At 39.5% G+C, this 18,821-nt stretch overlaps 2 protein-coding genes across 3 annotated transcripts in view; one reads left to right on the top strand and one right to left on the bottom strand.

The window, feature by feature from the left end:
* The window catches only part of LOC136438967 (low-density lipoprotein receptor-related protein 12-like), a 9,854-nt gene extending 4,669 nt beyond the window's left edge, over positions 1-5,185 (bottom strand). Inside the window, exons 1-10 of the mRNA XM_066434034.1 lie at positions 4,876-5,185; positions 3,643-3,844; positions 3,178-3,392; positions 2,739-2,867; positions 2,213-2,371; positions 1,959-2,080; positions 1,700-1,798; positions 1,097-1,232; positions 782-895; positions 66-182 (exon numbers count right to left, since the gene is read on the bottom strand). Coding sequence (XP_066290131.1) covers positions 66-182; positions 782-895; positions 1,097-1,232; positions 1,700-1,798; positions 1,959-2,080; positions 2,213-2,371; positions 2,739-2,867; positions 3,178-3,392; positions 3,643-3,844; positions 4,876-4,966 — 1,384 coding nt within the window. The 5' untranslated portion in view covers positions 4,967-5,185. The remainder of the gene's footprint in view (positions 1-65; positions 183-781; positions 896-1,096; positions 1,233-1,699; positions 1,799-1,958; positions 2,081-2,212; positions 2,372-2,738; positions 2,868-3,177; positions 3,393-3,642; positions 3,845-4,875) is intronic.
* Positions 5,186-5,434: 249 nt separating this feature from the next.
* On the top strand, positions 5,435-18,692 carry LOC136438968 (Bardet-Biedl syndrome 2 protein homolog). Of its 2 annotated transcripts, XM_066434035.1 has the most exons (23): positions 5,435-5,772; positions 6,370-6,504; positions 6,964-7,185; positions 7,585-7,773; positions 8,221-8,298; positions 8,590-8,694; positions 8,977-9,063; positions 9,467-9,544; positions 10,569-10,626; positions 11,091-11,188; positions 11,767-11,808; positions 12,983-13,012; positions 13,620-13,685; positions 14,322-14,378; positions 14,705-14,738; positions 15,050-15,113; positions 15,279-15,386; positions 15,663-15,789; positions 16,254-16,382; positions 16,666-16,803; positions 17,238-17,350; positions 17,655-17,803; positions 18,151-18,692. In XM_066434035.1, exons 2-23 carry the CDS (start codon positions 6,388-6,390, stop codon positions 18,249-18,251), a joined length of 2,190 nt encoding a protein of 729 aa, XP_066290132.1. In that variant the 5' UTR covers positions 5,435-5,772; positions 6,370-6,387; the 3' UTR covers positions 18,252-18,692. The 2 variants fall into 2 exon arrangements, with proteins under 2 accessions (XP_066290132.1, XP_066290133.1); XM_066434036.1 differs by lacking the exon at positions 12,983-13,012 and having other exon boundaries at positions 5,439-5,772.
* The last annotated feature ends 129 nt before the right edge of the window (positions 18,693-18,821 follow it).

Raw genomic sequence — 18,821 nt, 5'->3', positions numbered from 1 at the left:
CCATCGTGTACTGAAATAAATCTTTACTATCTGTAGAACAGAAGGTGGACATGCAACAGTCTTACCACAGTGAGTTTCATCCCTCCCGCCATCACAGAAGGGTTCCCCATTGCAGTGGTGTCCCTCAGGGTAGCAGCGTTTGGACGGGCCCCCGCATGGAACCTCTCCAGTTCCACAGGAATCTGTGGGAAGGAAAAACATCATTGTACACCTGCTACATGCCTGTTCATACATTTGTTTTTTTGTTTGTTTTGTTCAAACCATTGTAGTGCCTTACTGTTTTAGCAGGACTGTATATTTTTACAGGGAGGGATTGCTAGCCCTTCCCCTTTAACGTGATTGAGGCACCCCCTTGAACCCGAGATGCCCTTCCCCTGATTGAACAGTTGTCTCCTAGTTACCAACTAATTGGAACCAGGAGCTAAACTGTGATGCTGCTAGCAGATGAGCTATAGGGACATCCCAACCTGTTCATACACCAACTCTTTTGAGAACATTGACATGGGTGACTTTTTTTGGAGACACAGTAATCATAAAATCAAACTACGATCCTGCTAATGCTAAACATGATAACTGACTAAAAATGGGAGAATTTGGGTAATTGGTATTTGTATTCAAGATTAGCAGTGGTCATTCAACAATACTAGTACATAGAATGCTAGTAATAGTATATCTCTCTGTACACTGACATATGGTCAATACAATAACCAACTGAAAGTTATGTTGCATCAGTCATACACACATTTGTAATGTAGTCAGTGCATTATAATACAATACTCACCACAGCCTTTTTCATCTGTACCATCTCGGCACACCCAGATGCCATCGCACCTGTCCTCGGAGCTGAAACAGGTGCTGTGGTCTGCACATGGCTCTTGGAATGGTAAACACTGACCTGGAGGACATGTGATCATCACATGATCAGTGCATGGCTGACACATGATGTACTGATTCCTATGGCTTCAACTTTTTACAACCTTTTACATAACTTACTGTACTAATAACTGTATATGACACAGTATTGAGACAAAGTGGATTCAAGAGATGTGTTTAAAGTGTATCACAAATGCCCCCTACTGAGTCACACGGGTATTACCTTTAATCTGGTAACTTGCCAGGAAGCCCCTGTTGGTCCCAAAGTTGTCAGAGTGAAATCTGACCAACATATGAGGCCCTGATGACTCAATCACACCAATGGAAGGGTTGCTGCCATAGTACACACCTAGCTCATCCTGTAGGATAGGAAAAGGCTCATTCAGCAAAGTCTGTGTCTCTCATGTTCACAGAAAGTAAAATGTCTCAATCATTCCTCAAGCAAATGAAAATTTATCTTTCACCCAACAAAACTAGCACCATGTACATTTTAGAATGTAGCATAGCATTAGATCTAGCCCTTAATATCATTGTTAATATCATTATTTGTGTTGTTTCCTTGCAATTAGCCCTCTGGCATGTATTTTCAATAAACTTTGAATTCTTTATACAGTCAATCATGTTTACTTCAGGACAACATCGACATTACCGCCGCTTTTTTAATAGAAACAGATTAGACATCTACAATCTCCAATGGATAATCATGGTCTAAATAAAAGAAAGAAGAACTTAGTGTTCCTTTCCATTCTTTCAAACAAAACACAAACATCAAACCCTTACACTACACCCTTGTTCTGCTTCTGAAAAAGAGATTTCAATAACATACCTCATCTTCATTGTCCCCGTCATACACAGTGACATAGTCAGTGGCTGGGCTGTTCTCAAGAGCAAAATCTACAAATCTCAGCTGGATGACGACACCAACCTGTAAGAACATCGGCAAACCATCATTTAAGGCACCCAAACAACTTCATAATTCTTACATTCATCCCTTCAACATCACCCAGTGGAAACTCAACTGTTAGTACCAGCTAAGCAAAATACTATTGAGACTTTGAAATGTTAACTGAAATGTGAATACTTACCATATTTGGAATGGTAATTATCCAATCACAGCTCATGTTGTTCTGATAGTCATGGGGATAGTTGGGAGAGGAGAAAGCCCCCGATGTATTGCTCAGGATTCCGCCACAATGGATGATACTCCCTAGTGGATAAAAACAGACAATAATTAACATTTGATGATGATACAGACAAAAATTGCCCTCTCTGTTGTACAGCAAAATGATGTATAATAAAACATTAAGCGACAGCTTGATAATGGATGACAGTCACATACCACAGTCGTGCTCGTCCTGCCCATCCTCACAGTCCTGTTTTCCGTCGCAGCGTGTGAAGTCCCAGAAACAGGCGTCTCTACCGGTGTGCAGGGCCACACACATGTACTGGTCAGCACCACATGGAGACACATGAGGGGGAGGGGTGGGAGGGTGTATGTCTGTAGAAAAAAATGGAACATTTTGGTACATACTTGTTCAGTCTAGATATACTACGGAGTCACACCCATCATTTTTTTACATGTAGTTTGATTTCAATCTGTCTCAAATTCAATCTGTTTTTTGCATAATTCAAAAGTGGCCAGTACTTTTCAACAAGAAACAGGATTTCATTACATTAAAAATGTGTGTCATACTCTTAAGATAGTATGAACTAAAGCTTTGATTATGAGATACACATTTCTACTATTCAAGTACTGGTGACATACCCTTCGGTAGACATGTTACTGGTATGAATGTTATTATGAATTATACACAGTTTTAACTTTTAAGCAGTTCTAAACTACAAGAATATAAATAACTTGTTACCTGTGCATCCTTTTTCATCTGAGTTGTCCCCACATTCATCCATGCCGTTACAGGACCATGAACTCAGCACACACTTCCCATTGTCACAGTGGAACTCATCCTGCTGACAGCTTGCTACATTCTGGGGACCTGGTAGGGGAGAACAAGATTTAGTGTATTTCTATCATGTTTTAAGGTTTACAACATTTAGATAATACATTTACTATATGTATTAGATACATGTTGCACATCATTGTTTTTGTTGTTCCTTTTGCATCCTTTGCTATTTAAAGTAGCCTTTATATGCCAACTTTTTTTTTTTAGTGAAATGAACATCGCAAGTTATACAACTGCCTCATCTCAAAACCATTTTGTTCCTCCAAATACAAGTACAACATGTATTCTAATGATCAAATCATCAACGCCATGCCCAAAGTTTGAATGGAATCACAGAAAGTACCTGTTATGTATGTCAGTGCGAACCCCCTCCCCACAGTGCTTGGATCGCTATAGAACTTGACATAGGCGTGATCGCGGGTGGACAGGAACGGTGGCGGGACAGGATCGTAGCTGCCGCAGTATTTCACATACTGCTCCCCCGCGGACACTACTGGGCCTATCTCCAGGCTGTCGTATCCGCAGTTCTCAGCTGCTTCAAGGTCAAAGTCTTCAAAGCTGGAAAGAAAAAGGTAGAAAAGTGTATTCTACACTCCTTGGTAATGCCACCGAAGCTGGTGTATTATGCCTAATGATACAGATACAGAATGTAAATTTCATAACAACTTGCAGCTGTCTTACAATATTCTTGATTGTTTTTTCCCTCAGTACAGTCAAGACTAAATCATTCTGTAACATTTGAATATTCATTATGTCAGATCAAATGATATTACATGTGATGACGATGACATCATCAGTCTATGTCTACCTTATAGTGATGACATCGTCGGGGTTTGCGTTGATGTACCAGTTGCACTCAGTGCTGCTGGGATAGCTGAGGGGATAGTTAGGGCTGAGGATGCGGCCGCGGGGCCCATGACGTTTCTCATCTGTACAGACTTCTCTGCCCGCCCTGCTGGAGGAGGCTAGGATGTCCCGATCCTCCCCACAGACTCTTGAGACCTGCAGGACTGAGGAGTAACAGGGAAAGTGTGAATGAATTGATGTCATTGGCTTGACACTATTTACAACTTTAATACAGAATATACATGTACATGTGGGGTTACACAATCAACATGCCACATAAGTCTTAACTGTACAAACAAACACATATCATTGGTAAAGACTTTATTGTACATCGAGTAAGATTTTTTCATGATATTTTGCAGCAAGCCGCTTCTTGCTAAAACAGACCTACCAGCGCAGCAGTAATGTCTATCCTAGTACAGACCGGTGACTGTCACAGTGTTTTTTGGGACTGCTGCTTATGTAAATAGGTCATGTTTGTTCAGTCTACGGAACACAGACGTAACACCGCACACAAACCAATAGTTACACAACAACTTGGTGCAATGTTTCTGCTAGCTTAAGTTTTTAGAAAAAAATGTGAAGCAATTATAAGATACCAGTAATCTCTGTCAGTCTGTGAGCACTTGAGAGCAACAATATGATTTTGGGTCAAATATGTATTAGTATTACCATTCCAAAATTTGTCATTCTGACTGTACCATAGATACATGATGGCAGATTGCATGTATAACGGATGTTATATACATGATATTACATATGATGTTAAGAAACATATCATGAGATAAATAATGACATCAGTAATGACTCAGCATCCTGTAAACAAAAGCACACCTACTTGAGTAGTGCATCAGAGGCAATCTTTCCATTTAATGTGTTCGCCGCTATTGACAATTATTGAATATAAATATTCATTTGACTAGCCAGTCTGTTCCAGATGTTCTCAGATGGCTTGCCGAAGTGGAACACCAATCTGTGACCCCGATGCCGCAGTCATCTATAACATTCCTCATAACCCATAAGTCACCTGCGTGCCTGACAATTTATTTCCCCCTTTTGTCCTACTTAAAAGTAAGTAGCACGTGACAAGCATTGCAGCCATGTTCAGGCTAGTCTTAAGCCCCGTCTGATGTAAGATAAGTATGTTTCTAGGATAACATCTTAATCTTGCATAAAATCTTGGAATGTTCCTCACCTGTTGAGAAGAAAAGAACAAGCCATGTCTTCCAACCCGGAAGTCTACGCCCGGTTCCGCCTAGTCGCCCCCCTCCCTCCGACTTTTCCATACTCTCTCTTCTCAACAATCAGGCGTCTGGAGGTCCCTTTGCACCACTAGTTCGATCCACCGAAGCACTATGTTATTCAATATTTCTTCAAGCAACCCTAAAACTCTACACATTTGGCAAAATCTGTTGTAGAAACCACAGCAGTCTAAAGTTGTCAACAAATCTGAGCGTTCATGTCAGCTGCTTGTCATCAGGCCTCGGTTTGATAATACAAGACCCCATACGCTTCCCTAAGAATGCCCAACTATTTTGCCACTTACCAGTCATCGTTAGACTTTTGATAACAATGATACATTTCTTGTGTGAATTCTTACATTTTCATAAATGTATGTAGGATAATAAAGTAGTTTTTGTCTAATATATAGATATTCTGTTGACTATGTATAGTAAACTAACTTAGGGGCTGTGGGGACTTGTTCCCACAGGTGAGAAAACCATGAGGGTCTGTATGCATTTTCCGTGAGGCGTAGTGAGCTATTCTAATTCACCATAAGTCGTAGCTGGCCCGCTCAATTCAACGGTAAGCGTTGTCAGTGAATTTTTCGTGAAATCTTATTGGTCGCTTGAGTCTACGTTCCCGACTCCTCTATGATTTTACCGCTAAGCGTTGCCAGGATTTCCCCATGTACATCCTCAACCATGATCCCTTGCGACAGCATACCTGTGGAGGGAAGAAACAAGACGTGACTTCCAGATCAGCTTCATCGCGATCGTCTTGAAGGGTTCTGTGCCAAACACAGCATCTGATGAGCGTCATTTCGTAACATTTGGGACTATTCCCACGTCTTTGTGCTGACGCTTGATAGGTAAGGTTTGGAGGGAATTCGTAAACATGCAGAAGCTGAAGAGGAGGGGGAGGGGGGAGGAGACAAGTTGATGGTTTTATATCTATGATCATGAGCTAGCTTTAGAAGTAGATAGAGGGAAGTAGCAGATTATGATGCATGGCTGAATTGAAAAGTTAAAAAAAGGAACGAAAAAGCTGTTGTTTCTCTTGTCTATTTTCCTTATTCGATTTACTATAAAAGTACCCCAATTAAAAACTTAAAAAACAATAAAAAATGCCGGCTAATTTTACACATGATCCTGTGTTAGTCGAAGTTATTGGCGTAACATATTGCAGTAGGTTGTGAATTAGCCGTGACGATTACAGAAGGTTGTTTTTGCTTGTTGTTATATTATATTATACTATTTTCAAACACTTAAGGGCCATAAGAGCGTTACGCGTTACATATACTAACGTTACATGTGACGCCAATGAAGAATTTGGAGATAATTTCATGCTTCCACATTTGATTGCGAAAAAGATTAACTTCATAAACAAAAGATCTAGATACACCCACTAGCTAGTCAACAGGTCTTGATAATCATGATAATGATAGTTTGCTTGACTTGATCTTCAGATCTCTACACCGTCCACCATGCTTGTGCCAATCTTCACGCTGAAGCTCAACCACAAGATCAACACCCGCATGTTGACTATTGGGTGTTATGATGGACAACACCCCTGTCTCACTGCAGCTACTACAGCTGGGAAGGTAAGGTGTCAAGATTTCAATTGGCAACCCTATAACGTTGTACATGTTCAATGAACTTATGAATTGTATTGTTATTCAACTATGCAGTGATGCATGGATCCGGAGTTTCAATTTTTGAAACTCCTTGGCTTGAGTGTAATCATATTCATCAAAATCTATGTAACTGTTACTATTAGGTTGAATATGATTATTTGCATATGACATTGTTATTATATGTGAAGCCCTGATGTACAACAATATATTACATATGTTTGTAAGTCTGATAGTGTATACAAATGTATTATATTGTTCCTTTTGCAATATGATGAGTGTGAGTGTATACCAAACATGGCAAGGAGCTGAGATGAGTTGATAGCAATTATTGTAGCTAAGATGTGTAAACCTTATGATTAGTACAAGTGCATGATAATGTAACAGTATCCTACGGACATTTCACTGATAATGCCAACTATTTTTCAGGTCTTCATCCACAATGCCCACAACCGTGGCATAGCCAGTGGACGTATGTCCGTGTCGGGGGAGAACTCGGACATCAGTCTGCTGAACATCCAGCAGGCCGTGAGCGCGGTCAGCGCGGGAAAACTGGACCCCACATCCAACTGCGACAGTCTGCTGGTCGGCACACAGACCAACCTGCTGGCCTATGATGTCATCAACAACTCCGACCTGTTCTACAAGGATGTGGGTCAAAGTTCATCTGGCCTCTTTCAGTTTTAACATGAGATGTGTTTGATATTTTCATTCTTGACCATGTTTTTTGCATTAGGTTTTCAATATCTTTTTAAAATTGCACTGTGTAAAGTGCATTTTAATTTTTTTAGATTTTTGGTAAGTGGTAAGCTTTGGTGAAAACCTTATTTCTTATTATGTCGTTAAGAATGCTATTAAAAGTATAAAAAATGTGTACACAAGAGATACAGTTTCCCTCACCTATTAAATTTGTGTCTCACTGCAATATTTTTTCTATGCATCGTTCACTGATTTTCTGCAAAAAGGACTAACATATACAACTTGCTTGCTTGCTAAATTGGTGTTTAATATCTTATGTTTCATGTTTGCTTGTATCTATTTGTCTTCCAGACACCAGACGGAGTAAATGCTGTTGTGGTTGGTTCGTTGGGAACGGTAGAGATGCCATTGGCTGTTGTCGGGGGCAACTGTGCCATCCAGGGTTTTGACCTAGAAGGGAACGATGCATTCTGGACCGTAACCGGTGACAACGTGTGTTCCCTCGCTCTGTGTGACTTCACCAATGACGGCAAGATGGAGGTATTGTCACTGCACTTTTAATACCTTCAGCTGTCTGGCTAAGTCAAATGAATAACTGAGAAAGATCTTAGAGTTAGAGAGGCTGTGCAATGACCTTGTAATGAAAATATTAGCACAAGGAGATGGAGAAGATATAAGAAAGTTGATGGGAAAAAAGGCAGGTGAAAAAATCAACTTTTATCTTTACGGTAAGACTTCACCTATTGCAATGTTTGAGTGAAGTATGACTATACATGTTTTTCCCTGTGAAAACAGATCTAGAGGTACATGTATTTTAATCAGTTGATGTGTGCATTTGTTTATTTGTCTTGGTGTGTGTCTGCAATTATGTGAATATTGCAGAGTGGCAGAATGCAAGTTGAAGTGTTGTAATAGGATACTTGGAGAATATCTACAGTACAGGTAGCTTGTTCCATCATGATTGTTTTACATGTTTGTCCATTTCAGTTGATTGTTGGTTCAGAGGACTACGACATCAGGGTTTTCCAGGATGATGAGATCATCGCGGAAATGACAGAAACAGAGGTCGGGAAACTTTTTTTCTAATCCTTTACACCTGTTATAAACTGTGCATGAAAATTTGCAAGCAATACATACTTACATAGATCATTCAATGTAGCTTATGTTAAGCAATAAATGTATCAAAGAGCTATTTTGTATGACCTGTAGATTTTAGATGGTCTGTAGCTGCCTTGTACAGAAGTAGTTATGTTCTGTGTTTAAAAAGCCACACAAATGACAACACTAATACCTATACTTTCATTATAGTGTCAACAGCACCAATGCTAGAATCTTGTTTTTTTCTCTCTATTACAGGCCATCACTTTGCTATGTCCCATGATGCATAGCAGATTTGGGTATGCACTGGCCAATGGAACTGTGGGAGTTTATGACCGTACGGCTAGATACTGGAGAATCAAGGTACCCTCTCATCACTATGTCGTTTGATTTATTGATTACAGTAATAGCCAAAAGTATCCATTATCAAGATCATGACGACATGCTCTGTAGTGCCAAGGGCCAACATACAACATCTAATGGCTAATAAGAATGCAGGAATATGATAAGACCTTCAAAATTTCTGTACAACGAGTTGTCAAACATACAAACAACAGAAGCTCTATTAAAAAATCATATACATGTAGAATGTTTTAGTTCAGACTGTACTGGTGATTTTTGCAATCCTTATGTCTGTCTTCCTAGTCCAAGAACCAAGCTATTGCTATCCATTCTTTTGACCTGGATTCAGATGGGGTTCCTGAACTTATCACAGGCTGGTCCAACGGAAAGGTATGTACTAGTATTTAGAATTGTACATACGTGAATAGATGATAATGGCTAGAGAAATGTGAATAGAATTATGACAGCCAAATAGTGGTGAAAACAAGGCAGCCTGACTGAGCATAAGAGTGAAAACATTACTAGCTAAAGGTGTATGTTTTAGCAAGTAGATGAATATTCTGTTGCCAATTAGTGCCCCTGCCTCTGGACCAAGTAGTAGTGAGTTTGAATCCTGGCTGTGTTGCCCACCCAAAAGGCATGCTACTAGAAGATATGAACCTGTAAATACTGTATATAGCGTCTGTCTTATCTATCACGACCAGCGAAAGATTAGCTAAACTGGTTTGAGATCACATTCACTTTTATGTTATGTGCCAGAGATCTGTTTTAGTTGTTTGTCTTACCTTTGTAGATTGATGCCCGGAGTGACAGGACAGGGGAAGTCATCTTCAAGGACAACTTCTCAGTGTCCCTGGCAGGGATAGTGGAGGTGTGTACATGTATGAAGTCTTTAGGAAAAATCAGTTAAAATCATGTAAAAAAAATCACGTAGTTTGGTAGACTGTGGAAAAATCAATTTTGCAAATTGTTTTGATGAAATTTTATTTCAGACCTATTCATGTGTAAAATTATATATACAGTAGAATCCGCTTAACTGCACCACCCATTTGTCAGCGTTTTTGGTGCAATTATCCGGCTGGTGCAATTATGCGAAATACCCAGCTGGACTGCACCACCATGGGTAAGGGGGTGTATTGTTAGTCAGAAACACTAGCACAAAGGAAACAGACGACATTATTCAGTTATTAACTTTATTTATAGACCCTTTGCTGAAAATAAAGAAATGACTACGAACCTGTTTTAAAAGATTTTGCATTCTTTCATTTTTCCATGCGATCTACTGCATTACACCACACGTAATGTTACAGCGGAGGCATTCTGAAACATGCCACTCACGGGATAACAGTTTCTGTGTTACATTACGTAGGGTGCAGTTGTCGATTTACGTAAATCATGTACCGCCATGAAACTAGGTTACTGATTACGGGTGACCCGCCCGGGACCTCCCATACGATTCCTATCAACATAACTGTCAATGGAGACCGCCTTCTTTTACTCAAAACAGTTTTAAATATATTGGCGGTATTGCGCCTTTAAACCGGCAGGTATCGGCTCATTTGTACCGCGTTTGCCAATTTTAGCGCACCTTTTCAGTTAACTTGTCGAGGATTTTTGAAAAAAATGGTGCAGTTATCCGGCATTAGTGACCATGCGCGGTGCAGATATGCGGAGTCATTAACAATGTAGTGAATGGGAACCGGTTTGGGATTTTGGGATTCGGTGCAATTAAATGGAAGGTGCGTTTATCCGAGGTGCAATTAAGTGGCTTCGTCTGTATTGTGTGATAGACAAAACACCATAATTCAACATGAAGCGTTGGACGTGAATCACACAGGAATCTGTAATGCATTTGACCTTACCACCTTGGTAATGTTAATTTATCTCCCATACAGGGTGACTACAGAATGGATGGTAAGACTGAACTGATCTGCTGTGCAGTAGATGGAGAAGGTGAGAGAGAATGTGCTTGTGTTAAACAGCAACACAGAGATTTGCTAAAATATGGCTTACACTTGAAGTTTATTATCATATGATGAAACACTCTGAAGGTTGACAATACAATTATTGTGAATGATTGATATATAAAAGAAAAATTCTTTCCATTCTTTTATGCACAGTACTGTAAGTCTTGAAACTTTCACCGTGGTTTTAATTTTGCATTTTTTCGTGGTGACCTCTCCACCACAAATTCATGACGCCGCAAATATGTCTCCCTTGTATGACTACCGTGCTACAGAATTGTGTCAACCACAAATCTAAAACACAGTGAAAAACTCATTTTCCTTCTACTGCAAAATGAATAGCGCTGCAATAGTAAATGTATGGTGCACAGTATTACTATTGGGGTAAGAGGTGGATGTTAGAATTCTATAATCAAAGTATTTGTTGGTGATATTTCTTATTGTTTCCTACAGTCCGTGGTTACCTGCCTGCCACTAGGGAGATGAAGGGGAACTTGATGGACACAAACACAGAACAGGACGCAGTCAGGGAGCTGAGTCAGCGCAAACAGGTCAGCTAGATGTCTCGTAACTCTGCACCCTTAACCAGTTTTGATTACAATTCTGCAGATTGCGATACACTTTGTATATTTGCAGATTGAAGATAGTCTATGTGAAGTAACACGTCCCCAGAACGTAAGCGCTTAAAGCCGTGTTTGCATAAGAATACATGTAATTTTGATATCCTGTATATAGTAGTAGGTACATAAAGTTGTGTCCAAAGAGAGATTATATGTAACGGATGTTACTCTGATGCAATGTGGACAAAAGAGACTTGGCAGCTGTGATACATGTAGGTTAGGATACCAGCCTATATGCCATATCTGCATTACATTCTGTGTGAAGTACACCTCTTCAATGTAAGATTATAAAGAAAACTGATTTTGCCCGGTGATACAAAATCAAGATAAATTGTCAGTCTAAAGACATTCAATAAGTAGATGTCCAGCTTATGAGTATACATATCCTGGTGGTATCCATCATACCTATACCTACGTGAAAGTTTTGTTGACTACAGTACTTGCAATAACAAAAATAGTTGTTTTGTCACAAAACTTGTATGACCCTTAACTGCCATGTTGTTTTACAGAACCTGCTGCTTGAGTTGAAGAATTATGAAGAGAATGCCAGGGTAAGTCAATAAATCGTCTTGGACTTTCCTTTAAAATAGTGTCATTTTTTTGTCTTTACAGGAACATTAATTACATTGATTCAAGCCATTGGCTTTTTTGTTGTAAAAGTCAAAATTTCATATTATTGCTCAGGGCTCGAAGTTCATTCTTGGGAATAGGTGCATTGGAGCAGCAAACCAAAACAATTAAGAGTTTGGATTTGAAATTCTATAGCTAAGTCAAAATTCTAAACATGACTGGCAGACAAATAAGGTTCCGTTAGTTCTGACACTCAAATGCCGAAAATCTTGGACAGGGCAGCTGTTCTATTTCTTTGCTGGCAATTCCTCGCAAATACATCTTCTATTCCACTTTGAGTCTTCTGCTATGCTATGATCTGTCTTTAAATATACTTTTGAACCTGACATAAACACTAACAGCAATTAGTGTACGACAGTTGAAACTTTATCACCAAAGAAGACATGAATCAGTTTCTGTTATGTATGTGTCTGTTGCAATGCGAGGCTGCCGCAAAACTACAAGGATAATGGACATACCTCACTACTTCTCTTCCCCTGCATGTGCACTCTGCATGTGCACCCAGCGGTTATCAGTAAAGCAAGAGCCAGATGTGGTAGGACAATGCATGTCGTGGTCACTGTTTCTCTGTTCAGTCAAGTCATGTGAGGATGGACTGATGTCGGTTTATCATTTTGTAATCTTCATCCATGATACAATAGACTGATCCTGACTGTCCATCACGATTAGCAGTTCAACCAATGATAAGATTCAATGAGAGAGTGGCTGCAAGTCCGTGAAATTTGTGCATTTGTATGACATTTTTATTTGGCATTTCTCCATTTTGACGGAGGTGGATGTAGCAATGGGATTGGTCTATTTTACCTGAAATAGAAACTTTGTAAGCAGCCTACAAAATGTTTGATTTGTTGGTTTTTATAATGTGTTACTTGATAAACAATAAACAATTTAAGTGCAGGAAATAGTTTCATCGTCCTGTCAGGGTTGTCATTGATAATAAGAAACAAAACTTTTCAGAGATGTACTGTATACACCATACTGCATGGCTTCTTAAGACCTTGTTACCCTTTCTTCAACTGCTGTGAACTATACTTGACTTTTTCACTGACTTTAAATGCACATTTTCTATCCCTCTGGTTCTCTCTTGACTTACAGCTGACCAAGTTCTTCTACAAAGGGAGAGCGGTAGGAATATGCCTTCTCTTTAATTGTTATACCTGAACGGCTTGCTATCTTATGCTGCTATACTGCTCCTTTCTTGTAGTTCTGTTACACTGTTGACTGGAGTTTTTACAGAACAGAACAGCTTGCGCATTCAGGTTCTTTCAATGTATGCTAGCTCCTTCAGTTTGACATTTACCTTAAGATGCCATTGATACTGGCATAGGGAATAACTTTATTGGATAGGTAACTCTTGGACCAGTTTTACCCAAGTTTTGATGAAATGCCAAGTCTGATGAAACAGTTAAGATGAGGTACTCTTTCATGATTTTCACTACTGGATACTTACCCATGATGTACCATGATGCACCATGATGTTAATCCACTTCATACAGCTGATACATCTTGAATCTAGCAGTGATGAAACTGACTGGAATAATGTTCTCATGACAACTTTCTCTCAATACTAATCTGAACATGTTATGCCTCGTGATGTCATTAGAATTGAGCCGAATGGGACACCCATTTTTGCTGGCGTTTATTAAAGGCATATGACTGTATTTCACAGTTTATGTTCCTGTGAGAGTAATTCCAATGGTTCCAGTACTAACTTTTCCTGATTATTCTCCAGGCTGCACAGAGCAATCGTCCGTCGGGGATGGGAGGGATGGATACAGGACAGATGGGCATCATCCCTGTGAGTCAGAATCTTATAATCCAGCCGGGGCTGTCTCCAGAACTCGTCCTTCCCTCCGTCTTGGGATGGAAATTTGCTTGTGGGGACCGACAAATATTTCACCCTGTCCGTCCCAGTGGACAGAAAAGACATGACATAAAAATACATTTTTGTAAGCTTAAAATGACAGATTTTAACAGTGAAAATTAACATGGCATCCAAACTCAATCAAATCTAATTTTGCCTTCTCCTTTACACCGCTTTATTCAACAAAATTTGCTATTGAAGATGCATAAAATAGCATCTTTGGGGTTGGAATTTCCAAAATTTCCCAGGAGACTATGCCCCTGTGACAATCTAGTTGTGCAAGCCTTTGGTCCTCATATTGTCAAAATCCTGAGTAGGATGGATAAAGATTTAAAGCTGGAGACAGCCCTTAGTCCAGCAGATGCTTGTATCAGATATACTGATAAAACTTCTTTTAAGACTATGGGGTATTGTATTGCTATTTTCCACCATTGCAAAATGGTGACAGAAATAATTGTAACAACATTTAAGCAGCTAAACTATTTTAAGTTTGCATAATGGTCATTTTCTTGCTGTCAAAGTAGATATGAGATTCTTTAAGATTTAAAAATTAGCCATTTTCCTTTCCAGGCCAACACACAGCTGCAAACATCCCTGACTGTAGACCCAGGGGATGAGAAACACCCGGTGAGGAGTCAACGCCATCTACTGTTATTATTACTTCTGACTTGGCTTCTTGTTAAACGTTATCTGTGTAGTGTGATAGGCTTTCTACTGAAAGTGCAATCATGTCGACACAAGTAGATTTTTTCGCAAGGTTCAGTGAGAAGAACATAACTTGCCCGTGAATTGAAAAGTTATGATGATGACAATTGATATCACTGTGAAGTTTTATAGAGGGGACCATAAGAGAACAGGGAAATTATAAATTAACGGGTTCAATGAAGAATTGTATGAAGCCACTGTTAAGTACATTTCCTGTTTTTACTGTTTTTACCTTTTCTTTTTAACAGCCTCATGTGGAACTTTTTGTGGCAACCACTAATGGTAAGATGGATGTTTCTGCTCATGATTTCCAGTGTCAAAGTGCTGGTATTTAGATTAGTATTGCAGCATATAATTGCAAGCGTTGTGTTGTCACCTGACAGTAATTCCTTAGTAGAATTGTCTTTCATATCTTCAGCTATGTACCGGTAAGCATCAGTTCTTTGCGATGGTGCATTCTAATCCCAAAGTTAAACTGTCATCCAAACAGAAAAAAAAGTCCACTACTATATTATCATATTATAATAATATTATCCTTTTCAGTTTTAAAGAATTGCTGCCCATAAGTATTCATTTGGCTTATGTTTTTGCAGAAACGATCCTGAGAACAGCACTCATATTTGCAGAGGGAATCTTTGATGGGGAAAGCCATGTGGTGTAAGATATCTTTTCTTTGACATTTTTCTACTGCTTGCCAATTCCTTGTGCATGACAAGTGTAGTTAAACACTGTCCATCTACATGTAGAACAGGTAGTTCTTATATGAGACTTTTATTTATTGGTGAGCAATGACAGTATATATGTCTTATGTTCCTATTGCAGCCATCCCACTGTGAACAACCTGTCCAGTGAGCTGAAGGTTCCCATCAGCCCTCCTAAGGATGTTGCTGTGGACCTGCACATCAAGGCCTTTGTGGGCATGAAGGGCAGGTGGGTACATGTACTTACACAATGTGGATCTGCTGCTGAAGAGTAAAGATATTACTGCTACCAGTACCAGCTGCAGATACTAGAAAAATCATGGTAAAAGTTTCTACTAGTCTATACTTGCTCATTAATTTTTTCTATCTTGTACGGTACTCATTTATTATTCATGTAGGCAATGGTGTTTGCCTTTGTCCCGATTCTCTGTTGCACTGTATGTAGATCAATGTCTTGTAGCTGATATGAAAAGTTTCCTGTAACCAAACATTTGACCCTTTACAGTACCCAGTTCCATGTGTTTGAGATCACGCGGCAGCTGCCCAGGTTCTCCATGTACATCCCCTGCACCAAGCTTCCCCAGGAGCCACAGGGATCCGTCACCTTCACAGTACAGGACAGAGTACAGAGGGTACGTCATTTCTCACCTCTTGCTCTACTCCCTAGTGTAATACTGTTAACGAGTCAAGAAGGGAAGTTGGCTAAGTACACCGGGAAGAGGTAGATTAGCAGTGAAATTCTCAGATGTGCTGTAACTCTTAAAATGTTTGTGGTACTTAAATGCATGTATGTAAAGGCGCTGATGTTTCTGACATTTCTGTGTAGTATGTGACTACTAGTATACTGCTATCACGAACTTTAAACTATGGGAACACTAGTACTCTATTTTCTCCTTACCATAAAATTAAATCGTCACAAATCATCACAGTAATACCCATATCATTTATCGTATTTGTTCAATGTGATGGATTTTGATTAGACTGGAATAGAGTGTACATTTTGCCCATATAAGACTTAAGTCTTGCTTCTATTTCATACATCTTTGTACATTGATAACAGTAAAGTGATAATGCTGTGGTGTTTCTCAATGTCTAGGTTGTACTGTGGATTAATCAGAACTTCCTGCTGACTGATGAGTGGCCGGCGGCAGCCCCGCTCCACTTCCAGGTGGTCAGCCTGAGAGGGACAGGAGCACTGGTCATCCACATGGAGAGCAATGGGCAGGTCAGGATACCAGTGTAGTCCTGAACAACTGTGGACTTTTACATGCACTTGATGATCTTTACATGATCAGTAACATTACGAAACGTTTAGTTTGATGCAAACATGAATTTTGAAAGGTGTTGCCTTATAAATATAGGTTGAAGCTATATTGCAAAATTTATGGAAGGTATTGAGTTAAAATGGGTAGACCTTTCTGTAACTCACAATTTAAGCCACGGATACAAAATCTATACTTTCATCTTTATTGTATTAAGTGGTTTCTTGTTTGACATGTGATTGACAGGTGACCATCAAGACAGATGACATGGACCTGGCAGGTGAAGTGATCCAATCCCTGGCACTGTTCCTGGGTATTGAGGACCTGCAGGTCACCTCAGACTTCCCCGGCTACATGGAGGAGCTCAAGAACGTTCTCATTAAGGTAGGTATTAAAATCCGTTTGATATCTCCTGTTCTGGACATGCTATGGTCTTGATTTGTCAAGTGTAGATAGGTCTTTGGTTCGAGAAGCTGTGGCGTAGCTATAGGTTTAGGCCCCCTAGCACCTTTTTTTAACTGCAGGGGCAGATTTTGTTCGAGACTTTGAAGGAGAATAAGTCAAGAAGGGGTTGTTGGATTGTCATAAATTTTGTCTCGTAGATAGATGAGATGATTGGTTAGATGCTAATTATGCAAATCAGAAGCTAATTTGCATCACCGTGATCCTAGCCTCTTTGAACATTCTCTTAATCAACTGGAAGAAACACAAGTTATGAACAGCTTTGAAGTGTGTACTTCGTCTTAAAAAGGGGGGGGGGTAATAACTTTTCTACAGTTAAAAGTGGATGGAAATAACCCTGTGATCTCCCTGAACAGGTGGATGAGTTCAGCTCGGTGAGACAGAAGCTGACGGCTGAGATGGCTGACCACTCCAACCTGATCCGCAGCATGGTGGTCAGGGCAGAGGACGCCAGGATTCTGGCTGACTGGTCAGTTTTTCATGTTCATGTACTGATGCGTTAGTCTTGTTCTGGTTTAGGTTTCCTTGGTTGGTTTTTGACAACCTTTTGAAGTCTTTCATTGTGTGCTCTTCAAAGCCAACAATGAGGATATTAAAAGAAAATTGTCAAGTTTGTTTACAAGACTTTTGCAAGAAGAATTTGCATAAACCAAATAGCTTTTAATCATTCTCTCTATGTAAACGTGGCACTTTGTTTGTAAGCCAACAATGACTTGATTATGTTATACAACTAAGATGCAGAATATCACCTCTTACAATTGTGATATTTACAGGAAGAACATGAGGAAGTACTACATGGAGCTGTTTGACCTAAACAGGGACCTGGTCAACGGGTACAAGATCCGCTGTAACAACCACACCGAGCTGCTGTCCTGTCTCAAACTGGTCAACCAGGCCATCCAGAGGGCAGGCAGGCTCAGAGGTATCCAAAAGATGTTAAACTCCTATGCTGTGTATTTGTTTGAATTACGGTTTGAAATAGGCACCAAGTGCTATTGACTATTTGTTGGTTATTCAACCCCATATGTAGTTGGTTGTCAATGATTTAACATTCTAAAATTTTGCCAGCTAGTATTTGTTTGATTTACAGTTTGAATCAGACACCAAGTACTTTCGACTACTAGTATTTTGTTTGTTGGTTGGTTTATTTATTTAACCACATATGTAGTTGTTTTTCAATGATTTAGCATCAAAAATTTTGCCAGCCTATTTTTATTTTTGTATGGGAGATGAGAGATCCGTATTAACAAGCTTTCCTTTCTCTTCCAGTCGGTCGACCCAAGACAGTTGTGGTGAACGCATGCAGGGAAGCCTTCAAGACTCACAACATTGATGCCCTCTTCAAGATTATGAAAGTCGGAGCAATGTGATCGTATTTCATGTTGTATAAAGGTTTACATGTATATCTTCTTATGGCAACCCTACTCTGTTGTATATTTTTTTGCTTTTTGGGAAAACATTCCATTGATGTAAAGATTTATGAATTGTTGACTACTGACATTGCAGGTCTTGAAGACGAGTGCTGTGGATTATTAGTTGCTACTGTTTTGTCCTGCTTAGGTTCAAGATCTGTCACCTTTCTTTTGTATTCTATAATGTCTACATCTTTGTCAAGTGTATATATACAATCAGAGTCATCTCATGCTGTTGCTGTCATTAGTGTTTTAGGTTATAAAATGATGCAATAGAATGGTGTGTAAATTCCTTGTGTAGATAGAAGATAAATTGTATTGCAAGTTTGGTATCATGTATATACACAATGTCAAAGAGGTCAAAATACGTATGACAGAATAAAAGACTTCTCAAGATTCCATCAGTCTGATATTTCTATTGTTGACATTTTTATTCCATATCATCCCACATCCCAATGATACAAATTTATCACAAAGCAATTCATCCTCATTATCGATACAACAGCTGCCCATTCTTCAGTAGTTTGT

This window comes from Branchiostoma lanceolatum, chromosome 7 (genome assembly GCF_035083965.1).
Source record: "Branchiostoma lanceolatum isolate klBraLanc5 chromosome 7, klBraLanc5.hap2, whole genome shotgun sequence".
Lineage (NCBI taxonomy): Eukaryota > Metazoa > Chordata > Leptocardii > Amphioxiformes > Branchiostomatidae > Branchiostoma > Branchiostoma lanceolatum.
The sequence above is the reverse complement of the archived record's forward strand: the minus strand, read 5'-3'. Positions and strand labels throughout refer to the sequence as shown.